Source organism: Clarias gariepinus, chromosome 16 (genome assembly GCF_024256425.1).
Source record: "Clarias gariepinus isolate MV-2021 ecotype Netherlands chromosome 16, CGAR_prim_01v2, whole genome shotgun sequence".
NCBI classification, from domain to species: domain Eukaryota; kingdom Metazoa; phylum Chordata; class Actinopteri; order Siluriformes; family Clariidae; genus Clarias; species Clarias gariepinus.
The window spans coordinates 9,624,431-9,645,030 of record NC_071115.1 but is presented as its reverse complement, the minus strand read 5'-3'; the positions used below and the strand labels follow the sequence as shown (position 1 = coordinate 9,645,030).

General features: G+C 34.8%; 1 protein-coding gene across 1 annotated transcript; it reads right to left on the bottom strand.

Annotated features, from left to right (window-relative positions):
• Nucleotides 1-1,957: 1,957 nt before the first annotated feature.
• LOC128544049 (alpha-2,8-sialyltransferase 8F-like) lies at nt 1,958-11,936 on the bottom strand. The gene is made up of 8 exons (XM_053513995.1): nt 11,439-11,936; nt 7,229-7,282; nt 6,185-6,238; nt 5,921-6,001; nt 4,402-4,546; nt 4,201-4,313; nt 3,986-4,078; nt 1,958-3,359 (listed from the first exon to the last, which is right to left on the bottom strand). Exons 1-8 carry the CDS (start codon nt 11,522-11,524, stop codon nt 2,891-2,893), a joined length of 1,095 nt encoding a protein of 364 aa, XP_053369970.1. The 5' UTR covers nt 11,525-11,936; the 3' UTR covers nt 1,958-2,890.
• Nucleotides 11,937-20,600: the final 8,664 nt, after the last annotated feature.

Below are 20,600 nucleotides of genomic sequence, written 5' to 3'. Positions count from 1 at the left end.
TTTCTCCTTCAAACACAAAGTTCTATTTTGGTTTCATCTGACCCTATGACATTCTCCCAATCCCCTTCTGGATCATCCAAGTGCTCTCTAGCAAACTTCTGACGGGCCTGAACATGTTCTGGCTTAAGCAAGGGGACACGTCTGGCACTGCAGCTCTCTGCAGGTCATTCTCTAGGTCCCCCTGTGTGGTTCTAGGGTTTTTGCTCACAGTTCTTGTCATCTTTTTGACCCTACAGGGTGAGATCTTGTGTGGAGCCCCGTATCGAGGGAGATTATCTGTGGTCTTGTACAGTATGTCTTCCATTTTGTAATATTTGCTCCAACAGTTAATTTCTTTACACCAAGCTGCTTACAGTACCTATTGCAGTCTTCCCAGCCTGGTGCAGGTCTACAATTTTGTCTCTGGTGTCCCTTGAAAGCTCTTTGGTCTTGGCCATAGTGGAGTTTGGAGTGGGACTGTTTGAGGTTGTGGACAGGTGTCCTTTATACTGATAACAGATAAAATTAAAATTTAATTTGTCACATACACAGTCATACACAGTATGATATGCAGTGAAATGCTTATACGACCGCCATTGCCCTTAAAAAATAAAAGCTTAAACAGAAGAAATAAATATGAATAAAGAGAAGAGAAATACGATGGGAAATAAATTTAACCAGTAAAATATACTGTACAAATAAGGACATAATGAAATTATAGAAAATATAGAAATCTAGAAAGAAAAAAGGAAATTTGTAAAAGTTTAGAAATGACTGGGGGTGTGCAAATATGCATAAAAAGTAACTTATTAAAGTGTCTTGTGCAATGGGCAGAAATGAAAATATAAATATGTAGTGCAAGTGTGCATGAATGTGTCCATAGTGGCCATATATGCCCAGTCAATGTTGGATGATAAAAAGGTGGTATTAGTCCTGTATTGTGTTGTGGTTGAGAGACCTTATCACCTGCGGAAAGAAGCTCCCCCTCAGTCTCTCTGTGTTGGTCCTCAGGGAGCAAAATCGCTTCCCAGACTGCAACAGAAAGAACAGTCCATTGTTGGGATGGCTGAGGTCCTTCACGATCTTCCTGGCCTTGGTCCAGCACCACTTGCTGTAGATTGAGTGCAGGTCAGGGATCGGATGATGCGCTCAGCTGATTTCACCACCCTCTGTAGAGCTCGTCTGTCTTGCATAGTGCTGTTTCCAAACCAGGTCGTGATGTTTCCGGGTGCATGTTAATTAATTGGTTATGGTTAATTGAACATGCATGGAAAACATTGTTTAAACCCTTTACAATGAAGATCTGTAAAGTTATTTGGATTTTTACAACATTATTGTTGAAATACACAGTCCTGAAAAAGGGACGTTTCTTTTTTTGCTGAGTATATTGATGTTCATGTTGCATCTATAACCATCATGTGTTAATGTTGTGATTATGTTTTCAGTTTACACAAGATTTCATTTCGGTGCTTGTACCATGGATGGTGCGTACTCTTTGGAAAAACCAGCGATGTGCACAAAGTTTTTAGCTAAAATTTTATTACAGCACTCCTTTACAAACTGACTGGTGTCATTGATCATTTCACAATTTGCTGTCCACAGACTTTTTGTATCTTTAAGTAAATGGTAAGACTTTTCCACAGTTTGAGCCACACAAAAAAAGTGTCAAAACTACAAGACCTCAATATAATTTGTTGCCTACTTTGAGGCTTTCAGTGTCATTAACAGTGACATCATATGCTTTACTCCTTTCTTAAAGTATAGTAGAAAGCTTCATAAAGAACTTTTAGGTAATACTCTGAGGTGAGAGTAAAGTACTGTACAACAATCAGCAATATCTGAAGTCAGGAAAACAGTCTAACAGGTTTAAATGTATGCCCGTGCTTTACAGTACATAGGCATAAAACACAGAAAGTTTAAAACTATTTCATATCATATTTCAAACAAAACAAAAAAAGTTAATGCAACACACATAAAATAATTTTTAAGATTCGGTTTATTAAAGACCTAAAAAAAAAAAAAGTTTTAAATACCCTTAAATAATTGCTACTCTGGTGCTTATGACATTAATTCAAATACCCAAAGACATTATATTCAGTAAAAATACAGAGCCTTAAAAAAGTCACATAAAGAGGACATAAGAGGCAACTTAAGGCACAGTGTTTTTTACATTCAATACAAACTCTGTCTACAAAATAGCATCACTTTTCATGAGATAGTACACACACAAGCTAAATTCAGTCTGAAAAATCCACTTACAGTACTTATTTTATGCAGTTATGACTAGAAAAATACTACTGAATGTTGTTTCATGTTGTCCCAGGGTTTAAATAAACAAAGTCTAGGAAGAAAATTAATTGGCCCCAAATGTAATTATTAATTAAATAACTTATTACCTATTAAATTCTTTTTTTACACTGTTCCACAATGTGTTCTTCATTTAACTTTTAATGAATAGTATTTTCTTTCCCATAAACATAGAATTGTCACAATGCATTTAAGGAAAAAAGGCATTATGTTAAGTCTTCATTAGTGTACAGGGAATGTTTTTCTTCACATATCCCAGCTTGAAGAAAGTTAAAGTCAGAGTGCAGGGTCGGCCATGATACAATGTCTCCAATAGTGGCAGTTTAATGGAGCTGGGGTTTGAGCCGCTGATCTTTTGATCAGTAATCCAGAGCTACTCCTGCTACTAATCAGGTGATCTTTTCAGATTCTTAAACTACCTGCTTCAGTATGTGCAAAATGCTTCAGTATTGTTCAAGATACTCCAATAATTATTAAGCTATTATTATGAAGGCACATTTTCTTAATTTTCATACACACACAAAAAATAAATTAAAATAAAAAGTAAAATAAAACGTTTATGGCGCAATTGAGGTACAGTTTATTTGTAAGCAGTCCATATACTTTAATTTGTGCACTTCCCTAGATGCAGATTAATTACACCCTTGTTATGGAGATTTAACAAGCTCTCAAACTCAGCCGGCATAGCATGCACTTTGTTAGCTAGTCGGTTATCATAATAATGGTTGCTGAGATGCTGGTAGGTGTATGGATGTGTTTCAAAAGGCCAGAAGCCATACAGATAGACATTATTGCAAAGCTCCAGTGCCATGCTAGCCATCATGATACCAGTGCTAAGGCGTGCGGAGCGAAGTCCCTGGCTGCGCCAAAATTTTGCAAGGCTAGTCAGGTAGTCCGGGTTAGAAAATACAGCTCGTGGGCCACTGCTGCCATGGTCCTCTAGTGAGTAGAGGGCACGAAAGGACACAGCTGTATTCTGAGGGTATGAATAGGCAGGCAGCATGATCAGAGCATCCCCATACAATTGCACATCATCCACAAATGGTCGCCGACGTGCGTTCAGTGCATGGTACCTGCAAAGGAGCAAAGAAATAAATAAAGTGCTGCATGCCTAGGGTATTATTAAGCACTTTTTTAAAAAGCAGAGATTATTTGAATATGTTGTGCAGGGAGTAGGATACTCCATGTTGATATCCAGTTATCGACTTCGCCATGCATTTGAGGAAAGCTTTGCAGGACTTAGCTTTAAGGACCAAATTTTTATGCCACCTACAACCATGATCTTTGCCCATATTTATTCTGTTCACGTTTTAGTAAAATCTTTGCTGTCACAGATTGTTAATTTAAACTGATGACTGTTAAATAGTCATGTCAATATTATCCATCCACTCCTACAAGCTGGCATCACATAATTTAATACAAAATTTTATGACACATCAAATTGGCAATTACTGGTAGTTCGACAGGAGTCATACCTGAAAATTGAGCTTGTCAACTAAGTGTTTTTAAAATTTACAGTGGCAATATGTGTACAATTCTAAATAATGCTCTTCATCAACAGACTTTTAACCATAATGTGTCTGACCATAGTTTATCACAAACTGAGAAATGTTAGAAATTAATAAATGTATTTACTATTATCTATAATTTTGTTTTCTATCAATCTCACAATTTTTTATATTTAAATTTTATTACTAACTTTTGAAAAAGGATGCTGGGGTTAGCTGTGACGAGATTTGTTTTGCTTCCAGTATCTCTCTCATATTCATTGTTTAGTGGGGGAAGATTACACCTGAGAAACAAAAGATAGAACAAGTGCAATGAGACCTTAGGTAAAATCTGATGCAGATTGTTTATCATTTTGTGTGTGTTTTAGGTTAATTAGTCCATATCTTGTTTCTGATTTTGGCAGACCTGATAACATAAGAAGCAGAGTCAATTTGTTTTCCACAGCTGCTGTTGGCTAAGATGCCTCCATTACCCACAACAGCGCATGAGTCCCATGGTGCAGTTTGAAATGGGTTCTCCTAAACACATACACAAACAGTATGTAGAGTGTTAGCACTAGTAATAACATATTTCTGCATATTTGTGCATATTTCTTTGACAGCATACCTTGGGAATTACACTGAATAGGTCTTCTTTAACCTGGATTATCTTTTTTCTAAATGCATCATAAGTAATATTTGATCCCAAAGGTGAGTTGCTCTGTGTAAGCACTGCATTGGAAATGGCTTTGCAGCTGCTGCCTAGTAAAGATCTGGTGGGGGTAAATTAATTAATAAATGTTGATTAATAATAATAATAATAATAATAATAATAACAAACAACAACAACAATAATAATAGGGGGTAAAATTCTTGTTTTGTTTTTTGTCATATTTTTTGCTTTGTCTACTTTTTATTATTAATTTTAATATGAACTTTGAAATACTTTTAAATTATCTTAAAGGTCACTTATTCTTTTGTTCTGCCCAGGACTGTGTGCTATACAATACTGTGCAAAAAGCTTGATCTGCCCCATAACATATTTTTCTTCCAAAGAGTCAGACCTTATTGTATTTTAATGTAGATTTCTAGTTCTTCAGGCTTAATGAAGGCCTTTTTTTCCCTTTTTTGCTCCATTTCTGAAAAATTCCATTCCCGGTACCTGACCAGTTTCAGAAATGTTTTTTGTTTGTTAAGCCACACAGTAACCAATGAAATATTTGAGCATAAAAAAACATCTAACTTAAGGTATAAACCAGTGAAAAACAAGTGCAGATGATGACAGATGACCAGGCCATTAGGTTAATAGTGTGTGTCTCAGTATAGTTAAGCCAATCTATTGCAGTGTGAGCACTATACAATACATTAGGATGAACATGTTTCAGTATGGTGGGTTAAACAAAGCCTTCCCTAAAATTTTACATTACCTTTGCTCCTCTATAAGGCAGAAACTTTAATTTTAGAAAAATTCCTAAAATGTTAACTGCCTATACTGAAGCAAATTCACTTTATCTTAGCTAATTGGTTAGACCACCATCAATTCTAATAGATAATAAAGTTGTTAAGGCAGGCCAAATTTTAGTTAATGGTAAATATTGGTTATTAACAGGATATTGTCCTTCTAATTCATTTATTTTTTTCTGTATACTCTTACTTTAAATATTTTATGACACATTATTTTTTACTTTGACTTAGTAGCGAACCATGCCTTTCAGACCTTTAATGAGCTTCAAGACTGTGAGCTGCATTCAAACAAACCGAAAGCCATACTATTATTAAATGCTATTGTACTCTGCTCTTAAATTCAAATTCAAATTTTTTTAACTTCACAAGCATGCAGCGAAATGCCTACACCCATGTTTCAATAGCTCGTTAATTCATCTTTAATAATTATAATTTCAAGTAATGAATTTCTTGTATGACTCATCACTGTATGTCATTTTGTTCATTTTCCTTTACCAACATTGTTTTTAAGTTCATCGAGGTTTTTTGGAATTTACCTATGTACAGCTCTGTTAAGAAAATATCTTTATTATTTTTTAGCACTTCATTTCATTTCAAAAAGAATTTCATTATTATTTCCTTAAAGACGCCTGGTGACCGAGCTGCTCTCATGCTGTCATGTGTTGACTCTGTGTATTGTTTACCTATAAGTTTTAAAGTTCTGCTCCTGCTTTTCCCAGTTGGTAGAGTATCTTGCTAGAAGTTTGTCTATAAAGCTATTTGCCCTGAAATATTAAACAACAAATACACAGGTTACGAAATACAATGTACAGTACAAAAGGATAAAGCATTACATTACTGACTCTTTAGTCTTATCATTAAACATTTGATAATACTATTATACTACCATTTTTCAAATTTGTATAAAAGTAACTGTAAGGTGTTTGTGAACCATGTTTTATTCTTACTTGCTTTTTGTAGGATTTTCGTCCACATTGTGTATCTCAGTGGCAGCTTCATCACTGTGATAAGACAAATAATCACTTAGAGTTGTGCCAAGAGCAAAAATTAACCACTCATAGACACGGTTTATATTCACAAATAAAACATACAGTAAATATGCAATCTGCTACAAGTACTTAATTAGGGTAATGACAGTTTTATTATATATATATATATATATTTCATTTTTACTATTATTTATGGCGGAAAAATAAATTTAAATGGTGATTTAAACGTTGAATTTGTACTTGGACTAGAGATTTCTTAAAAATGATTATTTATTACGTATCTAAATGTTTTTAGAATTTTATTTGTCAAAATGTAAATGACATTATCTCAGATTTTAGATTTAGATTTTTTTTTATAAAAGAACTATTTGTTAATAGTAAATAAATCCTATCCAGTGATCTTTTATCTAGAGCAACTTATAACTTTATTCCATCTTTTACAAAAGGAATGTGTGTTATGTAGCTAATAGGAAAATTGGATTATTTGCATACAGAGATTCCTGCTTAACCAGAATAGCAGGTTGTATAGTCCAAGTATGAATTCAACATTTGAGTCCCCATGTACAGTAATAGATTTTTATGTTTAGTTCTCATAGGAACTGTTAGTTACCTACAGTACCTAAAAAGCTACAGTTTGCTATAATCATTAAACTCTCAAAACAGCGCTTTAGGTTTCTAAATGATAAGATCTACATTTAAAAAATTAAGATAATGAATAAGTTGATAAATACATTGTGAGACAATATTAAACCATTTTGAGACAAGACGTTTGTGAAAAGAAGTCATTATTTTAGATGTCAAAATTTTACTTTTCTGTAGCTTCCATGCATCATTAAAGTACATTCATTTCATTTTATAATGCAGGAAATGTCCTTTAACAAACATTGTTTTTGACATTTATACATTTATTTATTTTTTATATATTTATATACATTGTTTATTTAGTGGAATTATTTTACAACAGTAATAGGTGCGTGTTTGTGAACTGGGTTGAGTTCTTACCGGCTTTTTGCAGGTGTTTGGCTTATATTATGTGGGTGTTTGCGAGCTGAATGTCTATGGTGAGACACAAAGAAAATCATTATGAAACACAAAACTATAGCAAAAGTGTTTGACCACCTCAATTTCTATTGGTTAAATTACAGTACAATCACCATTACTGTCACAGACATAACCTAAAGATGCAGGAAAAAGAAACAATTAATAAAAGATAAATGTTTATGGAACTTTATAACCGCTCTTGCTAATATCCTAATTCAGGAGCATTTCTGATTCCCTTTATACATTTTCCTTGGATAAGATTTATACTTTTAGGGTAATTCAAACAAAAATGCTAAAATAGGTATTAAAATATATATTCAGTCAGGTCTAAATGTTGTAATCATTGTTTCCCAGTCCTTATAGGCAAAATATAAGTGAACCTTGTTTCTTTAAGCTTTGGTCTGCTTTGATTGTATGAGGTTGTCAGAATTAGATTTGCATATGCTAAATAAAAGTCATACAGTATAAAGAAAAGACTGGGCTGAGGTTAGGTGTTCAAGAGAATGCTCAGTTTTACACACACGTACACACAAACACACACACACACCATAATTAATATTTAATTTATATCAACATGATCTTTTTAAATGTTCTTCTTTACTCGATTTTTTTTTCTATTGTTTTTCTTCCTTTCTTGACCTTGGGTTCTATTGTTGACATCTCAGTATAAAATAGATGTTTTGCAACTTGTGTTTATTGTACCTGAGTTTCCTAATTTGTTTGTTTTTTAATGGTCCTATTATATCCAGGAGAATATATAACAACTTAAAACTACACAGTAAAATCCCCAGTGTTAAATTAACACTACATTAAAAAGCACTTACCCCCACTCACCACATGGTGGCGCTAACATGCCAGGCCACCTGATTTGTGTGTAAAGCAAAATGGCTTTCAATAATGTTAGCGCAAGCATGGAACAGTGTGTTATAATGAAATTACTTAGTTATTATTATGAATTAGATTCTTATTTCTCTAAAATATTTTTAATTACACACAAAAGCTAACCAGGAACTGCAATACTAGTCATTGGTGCTACAGTAGCAATGTCTTAGTAATACATTGCTCAAATTATTGGTGCCACACAGTCTGTGATTGAGCAACAGTGGAAATGCCTTATGGAATAACCCAATCACTCTTTAAATCTGTGGTGACTTAAAAAAAAAAAAAAAAAAAAAAGCCCAGAACACACAAAACATTACGTGAATGGGCTACAATGGCTGGCAAATTCTGTTTCTGTCTTGCCAACAACAGGAATCTCCTTATTGCCTGATCATTATGGTCTTATTGCCTGGTCTGGTGATTATTGATTATTGCTCATTAGTCTTTAATTATATTTTTATTGTTTATTCTCATTCTTAGATTTTTCAGGACCGAACAGCTGTTGTTAGGTTGGACTTTACTATTCCTTTATGTGAGAAAAAGTGTGTAGCATCACATTAAAAAGTCACAAGTGTCAATTTAATTAAATTTTTTTTCTCATCTTTTCTTTCACCAAAACAAGTGTAATTAAAATACGTTTAATATATAATTGCAATTTTTCCTCAATTATTGATCTATTCTGTTTTCCCCTTTATTATGAACAATATGCCCCTTTATCACTGGTATACAGCAAGTTCCCATATACTACTTGTTTATGTTTGTAGGATTTGCATTTTAAGATTCAAGACTTTTTGCATTTTGTTACTTGTGAACATCTCTAAGTAACACATGCATATGTATCTTCCAGTGTGCCTACTGATCCTTTACATCATGAAAACCATAAATTCCTGCTGTTACAGGCCCTATTCATTAATGGTATAATAGCTTGCTGCTTCAACAATTTAATAATTTTATTTTTACGTTTCAAAAAACAAGTATGACTAATATAGGATTGGACCTTTGTTACAGAGAGTAAAAGTATGGCCTTCTGTTTTTGCAAATTTGTGCTTTGTTTATGCAAATGTGTACTGTTTCTATAGCACTCACATTGCCATTTACATACGATTCAGAAGAAGAGTTTTACACTGGCATGTGATGGTCATATTCTCATCTGTTTCTGGCCAATTGAAAAATATTTGTCAGACAGCTGGGTAATAACAGAAACCAGTGATTTTCAGCATTTTTTTTTTTATTGAATCTTTACTGGTGGTTGCCATTTAATTAGAGAGGTTAACTTTATTTTCAACACCAAACCTAAATCAGGATAACTACAGTATGCATGTAAATGGGTTAATGTTTCAGCTGTTTATTTTGGGCTGGAATTTTTCCTATTCAGATGCAGAATTTACTTGAGTTCAGCAGTTTTTGTCCCTCCCATTGGCACTACAGGCATGGCTGGTCTGAGTTTTTTCCTAAAGGTATTTTATTCATAAATTTTTCTGTTAGTCAAATATATTTGTGTTGCCTTAAGTAAATGGGATTAGCAGACATTTTAATTGCATAATAAAAGAATCCTGAACAAAAGCACACCACAAACCTAAACAGCCTGGCAACAGTGCGCCCCACATTCAGGACGCTTTCTGCTTTAGCTCATTCACTGGTCCTTGGCTGCTAGAAAGAACACTGGGCTTGTTAAGTTTTTTTGTCAGGATAAATCTGTTTCCAAGTTTTTGTTACTGGTTTGTTGAGTTCTGGATCGGTTGTTAACTGTCTAAGTACTGCATGCTAACTGCAGTTTTATTATTAAGTTTAAGGTGACATAGGCATAAAATTTACAAAACATACAATTTACAAAACATCACATAGGATGCTATATTGCCACAATAAACTGTAAATGGAGCTTCACAGTCAAGGCATTAAAATTTGTAAATCTCAAAAAAATTAAATTATATAAAAAATATAATCATCTTAATGCTCTAATAATTGTAGGAGTGAAACTATTACAGCAAAGCCTATTGAGTCAACTTAGAATGCATAGGCATAACTGTCTTTTGATGTACTGTCGAAAAAAAAGTACAGGGATTGCGTGACAAAAAGTATGAAACTTGCATCATCATCTGCAAACAGATTTACAATGACGGCTATGGTATTATAACCTTGTACTTTTCATTTTGTACGTTGTTATAGAAACCGTGCAAACTGGTTTTTATTTCTTTGAATGATGGTGGCTTTGTTGTACTGAGAACAGAACTTGTCTCCTTTTAAACTACTTACAGTACTTGTACTTTGATCTGAAACAGACATCGGAACAAATACAAAAAGGAACTATGACTCATGATTGTAGTTACAATTTCCATAAACAAAAATATTTCAAGTTAATGTTATATATTTTTCATATTATTTCCTAAATAATCCCAGCAATTTGGAAATGTCAGTTAGCCAAATCTGCATGTCTTCAGTCAGTGGGAGGAAACACTAGTACCCGGAGGAAACCCACCGATGCAAACTCCATTTACAAAAACCTGAATCAAACACTTGACTCTCTTCATAGTGGGGGTTACCCCAGTAGTGTTTAGTCACACATCAAGATAGAGAAAAATGAATAAAATGCTGTTAATATTAAATTATAAGAGGAGTGATAAGAGAACCTAGTCATCCATTTATCCATTGCTATATTGCTTATCCTCTGTAAGTCACATTTGGCTTGGAGCCTATCCCACAGAACTCCCCCTGTCCCAAAGAATATCACAGTTGCCTATCTTTGTGTAACTCAACACCACTGGCTAAGCTTTAACTGGTTTAAAATCCAGCAGCAAAAGGTAGAGAATGTGAGTGCACAAGAGAATGATAAAGAGTAATCTGAAAGCACTGTGGGTATGACACAATCACACTGCATAATAATAATAATTAATTAATAATTAATTAAATAAATAATTAAATAAATAATTAAATAAATAAAGTATAATAATAAAAACCAAGAACAACAAAAGTTGTTTTTGGATGGCAATCCCAACAATAAACAATATGTATTTTAGGTAAATGAAAAACAAAAAATCAACGCTTTGGAAATGAACATAACTCCAGAAGCAACATGCTAGAAAATATAACAATAAATGTGCACATAGATAAAACAAAAAGGTTTAAATAGGTTCCATAGTCAAAACTGATACAAAGTGGATCTAGTAAAAAGTACAAATAGTAGACTACAACAAATAAATTATACAATGTTGTTGACCATTTTATGCACTTTGTGTTTTTTTTTTTTTTTGACATTTGCTTAATCTTAAAAAAAAAAATTGAGACTTTCACTCACCTGTGAATAAAGCAGTGCCAAATCAGAAAGCTGCTAAAGGAAGCAATGAAGAGGATAGATAGCAGCCTTATTATAAAAGCGTTCATGTCTGTGCCTTATCAGTCTGTCAAGCTCACTGTTCTTACCACACAGGTGTGGATGAGTGCTCATAATTATGCTTGCACCATTAGGGGCAAAGTCCTTCTTGTTTTTCTTCATTCCTCATATTCTTTCTGTTTCATTAATCCTGTCTTTCCTGTATGATTTTCTCTCGCTCTCGCTCTCTCTCTATCTCTCTCTCTCTTTATTGCTTCTTTGTACAGTTTTGTCCTACTCTCCAATGAGCACTCTCACTTTAAGGCATGCCCTTTTTTCAGCTTGCCAGCCCGATCTATTCCCTGTTTTTGTCCCTCTCACTCTCATTCTTTCACAATCTCTGACAGTGTCTCTATTCTTCCTCTTTCACAGCTTGGCCTGCCTTACTATGTTGGTCCATTCCTGTTGAAATTGTAAGCTGTTGCTCCCTCAACCCAATTTTAGCATACTGATCCATCTCTCAGTTCAGTAACTTGAGTTCTCGGGACTGAATTAGCTTATGGAAATCACTTGTGGCTGGGAGGGACAGCATTTGTTTGTGAGGACACTAACTTCTACCTAAAGTAGCCAATAATGGGCAGCAGCAGCAGCAGGGCTAGGACTCTCAGCCAATTGAATTCAAGCCTGTAGTTAGGGCCTCCTCAACAGGAAGATTTGTTAACATTAATCATTACTGCAAATCTTTAAATACAAAGGGTCTAAATAATGTATACACACTTTAACATGAAAAATACATACCTCTCTCCTAACAGTCACATGATAGCGTCAACGAAGGTGTCAACTACTGGCATCTTTAGAGGAAACATAATACTACTAAGTTTTATAAAAGGACATATGTCACAGGGTAAATATTTATTCTGTATTCTACATTAAGGAAATGTCTGTGTGTATTTTATTGCATGTTTTGTATTTTTTGTTGTAATTTGGTTATTGCATATTTTAATGCTTTTATTTTGACAAATGGTTATTTGCCTGCTAAGTTTAAACTTGACTTACATTTTTCTGATTATTAGTTAAATACACATGTAAGTTGGCTGCTAATTAAAAGCATGTCTATAAGTAAGATAGGAGAATGTGTTTCATAATAGGAGAGGCCTGTAGTGCAACTGTGGGGGAGTGAGGTAGATGATTTATGGGACAACCCATGATTTATTGGTTATTTCTGTCTAGTCATCTATTGTAATCTTTAGTTCAAGATTTTTTGACCTTTTACTATTTAAAAAATTCCATGATTGTCTGTTTGCTGACTGATTATTTTAAGAATTTTGTTTGCTACTCCTGATTCAAATTATATTAAATGAGGTTTATCCACTTCCATAATCAGCAATCTACATTTTAAATATTTCTAAATATTCAGAATAAATATTCAAATAATTAAAAAATGTAATTGGTTCACAAATTCTAAATGTTATATATTAGATACCCAGTGTCATTCTGTCAAAAATCTGACAAGCTTTTGTAACTTTAATTTCACACCATCAAACCTTCAGGTATAGACAGATCAGCCTTTACATTGAAAATTGTATCATTTAAACTGCGTAGGTTTTGCATTCTTCTTGTGCTACCAAGGCACCTTTGACCCCCCAGGACAAGGCTCTGAAGGGCCTCTGGGGATGTGTGGTGGCTGGAGCCAGGACAGTCGCAGCTGATCCTTGGGTACAAAGAGGGCACAAACTTTTGAATATATTGTATGTTCACCATACAGTACAGTATACTGGTATGATGGCCAGGTGTCAATATGCTTTTACCCATAGTGGACATTGTCTTTTTTGCAAAACATCTGCAAAGCAGGTTTTTTATTGCATGCATTGTGTATATATGTATAAAAAATAAGAAAATATTAAGTACCAGTTTGAACCATGCAGTGCCATGTAAAGTGTTTGTCACCTTCCTGATATTTTTTTTCATATTTGTCACATTTGTGCTATAAATTAATTTTTATATTAGACAAATATAAATATTTTGTATTTAACCCAAGTAAATATAAAATGCAGTTTTTAAATAAAATTATTATGGAATACATTTTCAAGTATTAAGGGAGAAGACCTTGGCTTATGTGAAAAAGTAATTGCCCGATGCTAGTTTATGAATAAACTGTGATTTTTGGAAAGCTGAGTTAAAGATGCTAAAAGATGCTATTTAAAAAAGTAATATGATCTAAAGAAATTCAAGAACAGTTGAAAAACGGTGAGTGACATGCATCGGCCTGAAAAGGATTACCAAGTAATTTATAAGGCTTTCTACAGTGGTAAACTTACCTAGGAGTGGTCGGCCTACAAAAATGACTCAAAGAGCACAACAATGACTCTTCCAGGAGCTCATAAAAGAACTCAGAAAAACATATAAAGAACTGCAGACTTTAATTGCCTCAGCTAAGGTCAGTGTTAATGATTTAACAGGAAGAGAAAGACTGGACAAAAATGGCATCAATGAAAGAGTTCCAGGCCAAAGCCAATGCTTGCCAAAAAGAACACAAAGACTTGTCAAAAAACATTATCCACAAGACCTTTGGGCAAATATTCTGTGGACTAATGGTTGGCATTATTGGTCATAAAACTAACACAGTGTTTCATTAAAAAAATTTTTTTTAAACTTTATGCAAACAGTTAAACATGGTGGTGGTAGTGTGATGGTCTGGGATGCTTTGCAGCTTTAGGACCTGGATGATTTCTCATAATTAATGGAAACACGAATTCTGCGATCTATCAGAGAATCCTGAAGGAGAATATCTGGCCAATTTTTTTTTACCTTGAGCTTAAACGCACTTTGGACAGTGATCTTAAACTCACCAGCAGGTGCACCTTCAAATAGCTAAAAAAAAGTAAATAAATAAATAAAATAAATAATTAAAGAAGGTTGTGGAGTGTCCTAGTCAAAGTTTAAACTCTGTAATCCTTAAACCCCAGAGCAGTTTAAAACTTTTTGTAGTTTTTAACATATATAGGGCTTAGAAATGTGCAGATAGTAATAGATAGTATTTTTTCATTACGACTTACAGTAGGCAATATGATGAAATACATTTTATTTCATTTTAACTAAATATACCACCATGGGTCATATATTCAAAGAAATAACACAGATACACAAAACATGTTTTTTATAATTGTTTTCAGTTGTTTCAACAAAATAATAAAAACTTTACTCCTGCACCATAGAGAGCATTCGGACAGGAAACATCACAAGCTGGTTTGGGAACAGCACCATGCAGGACAGACGAGTTCTACAGAGCGTGGTGAGATCAGCCAAGCGCACCATCCGCACCGAGCTCCCTGACCCGCATTCGATCTACAGCAAGCGGTGCTAGACCAAGGCCGGAAAAATCGTGAAAAGATCTTAACCACCTCGACAACAGACTGTTTTCTCTGTTGAGGTCAGGAAAGCGATTTCGCTCCCTGAAGGCCAACACAGAGAGACTCAGGAGGAGCTTTCTTACAGGACTAAAAACATCCTTTTGCACACTGCACTTTATAGACATTTCTTACACCCGACAATCATAGTCCATTTATGGACATTATACATTTGTACACTCATGCACATTTGCACTCACCCTGGACATTTCTAGTCATTTGTACATTTTATTTCATGGACATTTATATCCATTTTCATTTTGCACACTTTTGCACATTTTCCATATTTTGTATATTTGTACAGTCATTTTCGTACATATTTTTTCTATATATAATATTTTATATTCTGTTCTTCTTATTTGCAGTTTTTCTATATTTTACAAAGCAGGTATATATATATTTTTTTTCTTTTCCCTAATTTATTTCTATCTCTTTTGATAATTTAGATTTTCACGAGTGGCCGTATAAGCATTTCACGGCATCTCGTACCATGTACAGTATGACTGTGTATGTGACAAATAAAATTTTAATTAGAATTTAATATGCTAATTTTAGGATTCCTAAATTTTTGCGATGTCATTCCAATATTCCGATAGTGATCAAATGTACATTTTATAAAAGTAATGATAACTTTCATCCCCAGAAAATATGCAAAAAAAAAACAGGCCCATAAAATCAGGTACATACACATAAGAGGGGTAAACGAGTTCAGAAATGTTTTATATAAAGGCATGGCTCACCTTTTGCTTACAAATATTTTATATTGTGATTTTATAGGCTTCAACGTACAACTATTAGTTGCACTATACAATTTCAGTTCTGAGTAAATGACTAAAAAGGGGAAATAGTTTTTACTGGTCTCTGGTTTGCTTTCAGTCTAGAAAACAGGACTGGATGTGCATGTCAGTTCACCTGGTTAGTCTGGCAGGAGGTCTGACAAAGGTAGCTATCTTGGCAGCGTTCTATCTATGAGAGGGAGTTAAGATCAAACCTAATATAAAACTGGTTGCTTCTTTGGTAATAATCTTCTTTAGAATCACCCCATCAATTTACTGCATCCACTGCATCTATTTTACAAAGTAAAAGTAAAAAAAAATTTTTTTTTATTCTGCTTAAAATAAACTTATGACAAAAAAGGAATGTGCTGGCAGTAAAACTGTCTATACTGAATGTGTCTATACAGAATCAGTATGTATTTTTACCTATTACAATATTGTATATTTATGGTTTATTAAGTTTCTCCAGAGTATTAGGCACACTATGTTAACTTCTGTTTGCTCACAGAAAAACCACCATACACTTTATATCTCATCATTAGATAAGCTGGAACCTGCCTGAAGATTGAAAATGTGTGTTTTGTTCCAATAGTTAAAAGAGATGTTACTTTCACGTTGTGACACTGTAAGTTTGTGGGTAAGTAAAAATATCCCTATTATGCCTGCAATAATACATTTGTATCGTCAATGCTTCTGGCAATTGATATTCATATATTCAATCATCACATGCGCAAAAGAGCAACGAAAAGAGCAAAGAATGAAAGAAGCGTGTATGGACACACTCATTCACACAGTATGTAAAATTCGGGAATGCCAGATAGCCTAACTAGAATGTCTTTAGACTGTGGGAAGAAACCCACCAAGCATTCATAAAATATACTATAAATTAACAGTATATTTTATATACACTAAACTACTAAATGCTCTAATACTTATTACACTGCATACTGTATGGTGACATTTAAGGAGAGTCAGCAGGTTAATAGTTCTGTAGTTACAGGTGCATAAATCACAGGTCAAAAAATAATAGCAGTTCTTGACAAATCTTGAAAGTTTATGGTAAATGTTATGGTACTTCATAGGTAATAAAGTGTAGGTTTGTTAAATAGGCTTTGACAGTTCGGCATGAATTTGGCACAGTTTGTATAGTGGATTCATGGGTGATTGTAATTGTAATTACGTTGTACCATTCTATAGGAAATGTATAGTTAATTTGTAGGTAATTTAAAACATTGTGATGTCACATAATCAAATGACACAAAGACTCTTGTGGTACATTTAAGGAATAGTTTATTAAATGCAGTTGGTATATTATTTTGTGCATTCCCCTAGGTGCAGATGGATTACATCCGAGTTATGGAGATTTAACAAGGCTCTAAATTTCTGTTTACTGGTTTGTTATCATAATAGTAGTTGATTAACTTCTTGTGGGTGTATGGGTGTGTTTCAATAGGCCAGAAGCCATAAAAGTGAACCATGTTGCAGTTCTCCAGAATGAGCAAATTCCTTTGCCACGCCAAAAGTTTTTCAGGTTTGTAAGGTACCTTGGGTTAAAAAAAACAGCACAAGAACCACTCCTGTTTAGGTCCTGCAGTGAGTGGAGGGCACGCAGGGACACACCTGTGTTCTGTACAAGTGAGAACGCTGGCAGTAGGACTAGGGCATCCCCATACAACTGCATATTCTTCACAAATGACTATTCTTGACAAAAGAAATGATTCTTTATTAGTGAACGATACCTGAAGAGCTTAGAGAGAGAAAAAACATTGTTTGGGTGTGTTCTGCTTTTAAGCAGGCAGAACAGTAAAAACAGTTTAACTATTTAATACTTAAGGTGTAAAGTTAACAATTGCATTACAGTGTAATTGCGTCAATGGGGAAAGGTTCTGCTTATATGGAAAGCGCTAGAAATGCAAGAAAGGCTGGTCCTGACTGCCCTGGGGCTTTAGGCAAAATCCAGCAAAGGAACTCCCACACCTGACCTGTGAGCCATGCAAACTATTTCCCATTACTACTACTTACACCTGACACATGTCCGTGATCCTATTACGCTGTAAAATTATCACTTACCTGTAAATTATAAATAGCAATACTACTATTTATTTTATCAGCTGCATCAGGCCCAGTAATTGAATCCACCTGATTTAATTTGATGTTTTCAGTCCGTAAAATACTATATTGAATAATTAATGGGTATAGTTTACTGCGAGGTTAACTGTTGTTCTTGCTGTTAATACACATTCTTGCTGTTAATACACAATGTTTAACGAATTTTGTTTAAGAACTAAACTCATCTGTGCTGTTGCTGACTGCAATTTCAGTTTTTCACTCAGAATTTTAACTTTTTTTATTTATTAAATATATATATATAAAATTACAAATGTACTGAGTGACATCATAGTGTGATTTTTTTGTCCCCAGCATCAGATTTGCCAGCATTTAGATTTTTTCTAAGACTTTTTTGGAGGTCTTAACATTCTCGAAATGCACAGGTTGTGTGGTGCACCCGGATGGTGATGGCACAGGTGCTTGTGCCCGCTCATTAAGCATCTGGTTATACATTTGGGAACTGTGTGGCAGTGTGTGTTTTGATAAAGGCAAACATTGGCGTGAGTGTGTGCGTAGGCATGTAGGTTTTGTGTAAAATCATACTAGGCATTCTAGAGGTTCATCTGGTTGTTAAAACAGTGACGTATGATGTACCAATCACACACAAATACACAGACACACACATATTGATAAAAGAGTAATAAAATAAAAGTCAAACGATTTCCCCACACCACTGATTATTATAAAACAGAACAACCATAAAGGCTGCCACGTATATTTCACCAGCTTACTAATCATAAAACACTTCAGCTTTATCATCCAAACGATGATAGGACATTACATCAGGACTCTTACCAATTCAGTTAATTGCAATGCTCGGTAAATGCTTGGTGGTTTTTACATCATTTACAGCACATGTATTTTTTAATATTGTTATTGCTTCCCTGGTTTTTGCCACCTTAAAACTTTAAAAACTTGAAGCTTTTCTTGACAACACTAACATCAATATAGCTGTGAAAAGCCATCAGTCTACATAGTAATGCTGTACTTGTCTCATTAAGTTATCTGATATGCCATATTAATTTGTCCTTAAGGTAATATGCAATGGAAGGTACCATGCTCTAACAGTCAAAGTGCACTTCCAAATCTGGCAATCATTTCATTTACCAGTTTCTGGGCTACAGTACGATGTCCTTTGTGTTTGACTTGTGTTGTATTTCCTTGGAAAGTCGACGAAATTGTGCGGGTTCACCACTAGAGGGCACTGTTTTGTTTTTGTAGTTTTTGTTTGTAGACTCAGTTTCCCAGAAAGGACCTCGGTCAGGTGATGCGGGTGCTCACCTAAACCGAGGTAGCTCATTAGTTTCGTTATAAATAGCTGTTTGTTATGGGAAACTGGGTCGAGCATTAATATTACGGATTATGTTTAGTGGGCATTTGTTTTATATTGTGTATGTTGGCATTTGGTTTATGGCGCAGTTTGAGTTAAGTTTACATTTGTTTTGATTAAATATGTATTGTTAATGTCTCCCTGTCTCCTAGCAGGATTAGCCTGTAGGAGTATTAGCCTTTTGTGTGTTTACCCTCGTGTGTAAATAACCTACGTTGCATGTTTAGTTCTTTGTTTGTATAAATACTAACCATTGCACTACTTACTGGTTTAGATCTTGGTCTGTTTAGTTTCCTAGTCTGTTCAGTCTCCTCGTCTGTTTAGATCTTAGTCTGTTTAGGTACTAACTTGTTTATCCACTAACCTGTAAAGTTCTTAGTCCGTTTTATACCTAGTCTGCTGTGTACTGTACCTAGTCTGTTCGTTTCTTGGGTCTCAGGCTACTAGTCTGTTTAGTAATTAGTCTGTTTAGCTACTATCTAGTTTAGCAGCTAATGTGCATAACAGCTAGTAGACCTAGCCAAGTCTGTCTTGTGTGTTTATTTCCTTGCATGTATAGACCCTTGTGTTTAGTCCTTAAGTCTGTTTAGTGTGTCTTGTCTCATCTGGTTTGTATCCCTTGTCTGTATTGTATATTAGTTTGTGTAATCGCTAGTCTGTTTATTAGTTGAATATTATTTTATAATAGAGTTCTGTTTGTAGCTATGATGGACTATGATGTTTGCAGATGACATTGTGCTCTGTAGTGAGAGCAGGGAACAGGTGGAGAAAAATTTGGAGAGGTGGAGGTATGCTCTGGAAAGCAAAGGAATGAAGGTTAGCCGCAGCAAGACGGAATACATGTGTGTAAATGAGAGTGACCCAGGAGGATCGGTGAGGCTACAGGGAGCAGAAATAAAGAAGGTGCAGGATTTTAAGTACTTGGGGTAAACGGTCCAGACCAATGGAGAGTGTTCAAAGGAGGTGAAGAGGCGGGTACAGGCAGGTTGGAATGGGTGGAGAAAAGTGTCAGGTGTGTTGTGCGATAAAAGAGTATCAGCGAGAATGAAAGGAAAGGTGTACAGGACATTGCTGGTGAGACCAGCAATGCTCTACGGCTTAGAGACAGTGGCGCTAAAGAAAAGACAGGAGGCAGAGTTGGAGGTAGCAGAGCTGAAGATGTTGAGGTTCTCTTTGGGAGTGACAAGGATGGATAGGATCAAGAATGAGTTTATCAGAGGGACAACCCACGTTAGATGTTTTGGAGATAAAGTCAGAGAGGCCAGATTGAGGTGGTTTGGACATGTTCAGAGGAGAGATGGTGAATATATCAGTAGAAGGATGCTGAGGTTGGAACTGCCAGGCAGGAGGTCTAGAGGAAGACCAAAGAGGAGATTTATGGATGCAGTGAGAGAGGACATGAAGTTAGTTGGTGTGAGAGAAGAGGATGCAGAGGATAGGGTTAGATGGAGGCAGATGATTCGCTGTGGCGACCCCTGAAAGGGAACAGCCAAAAGACAAAGAAGAAGAAGAGTTCTGTTTGTAG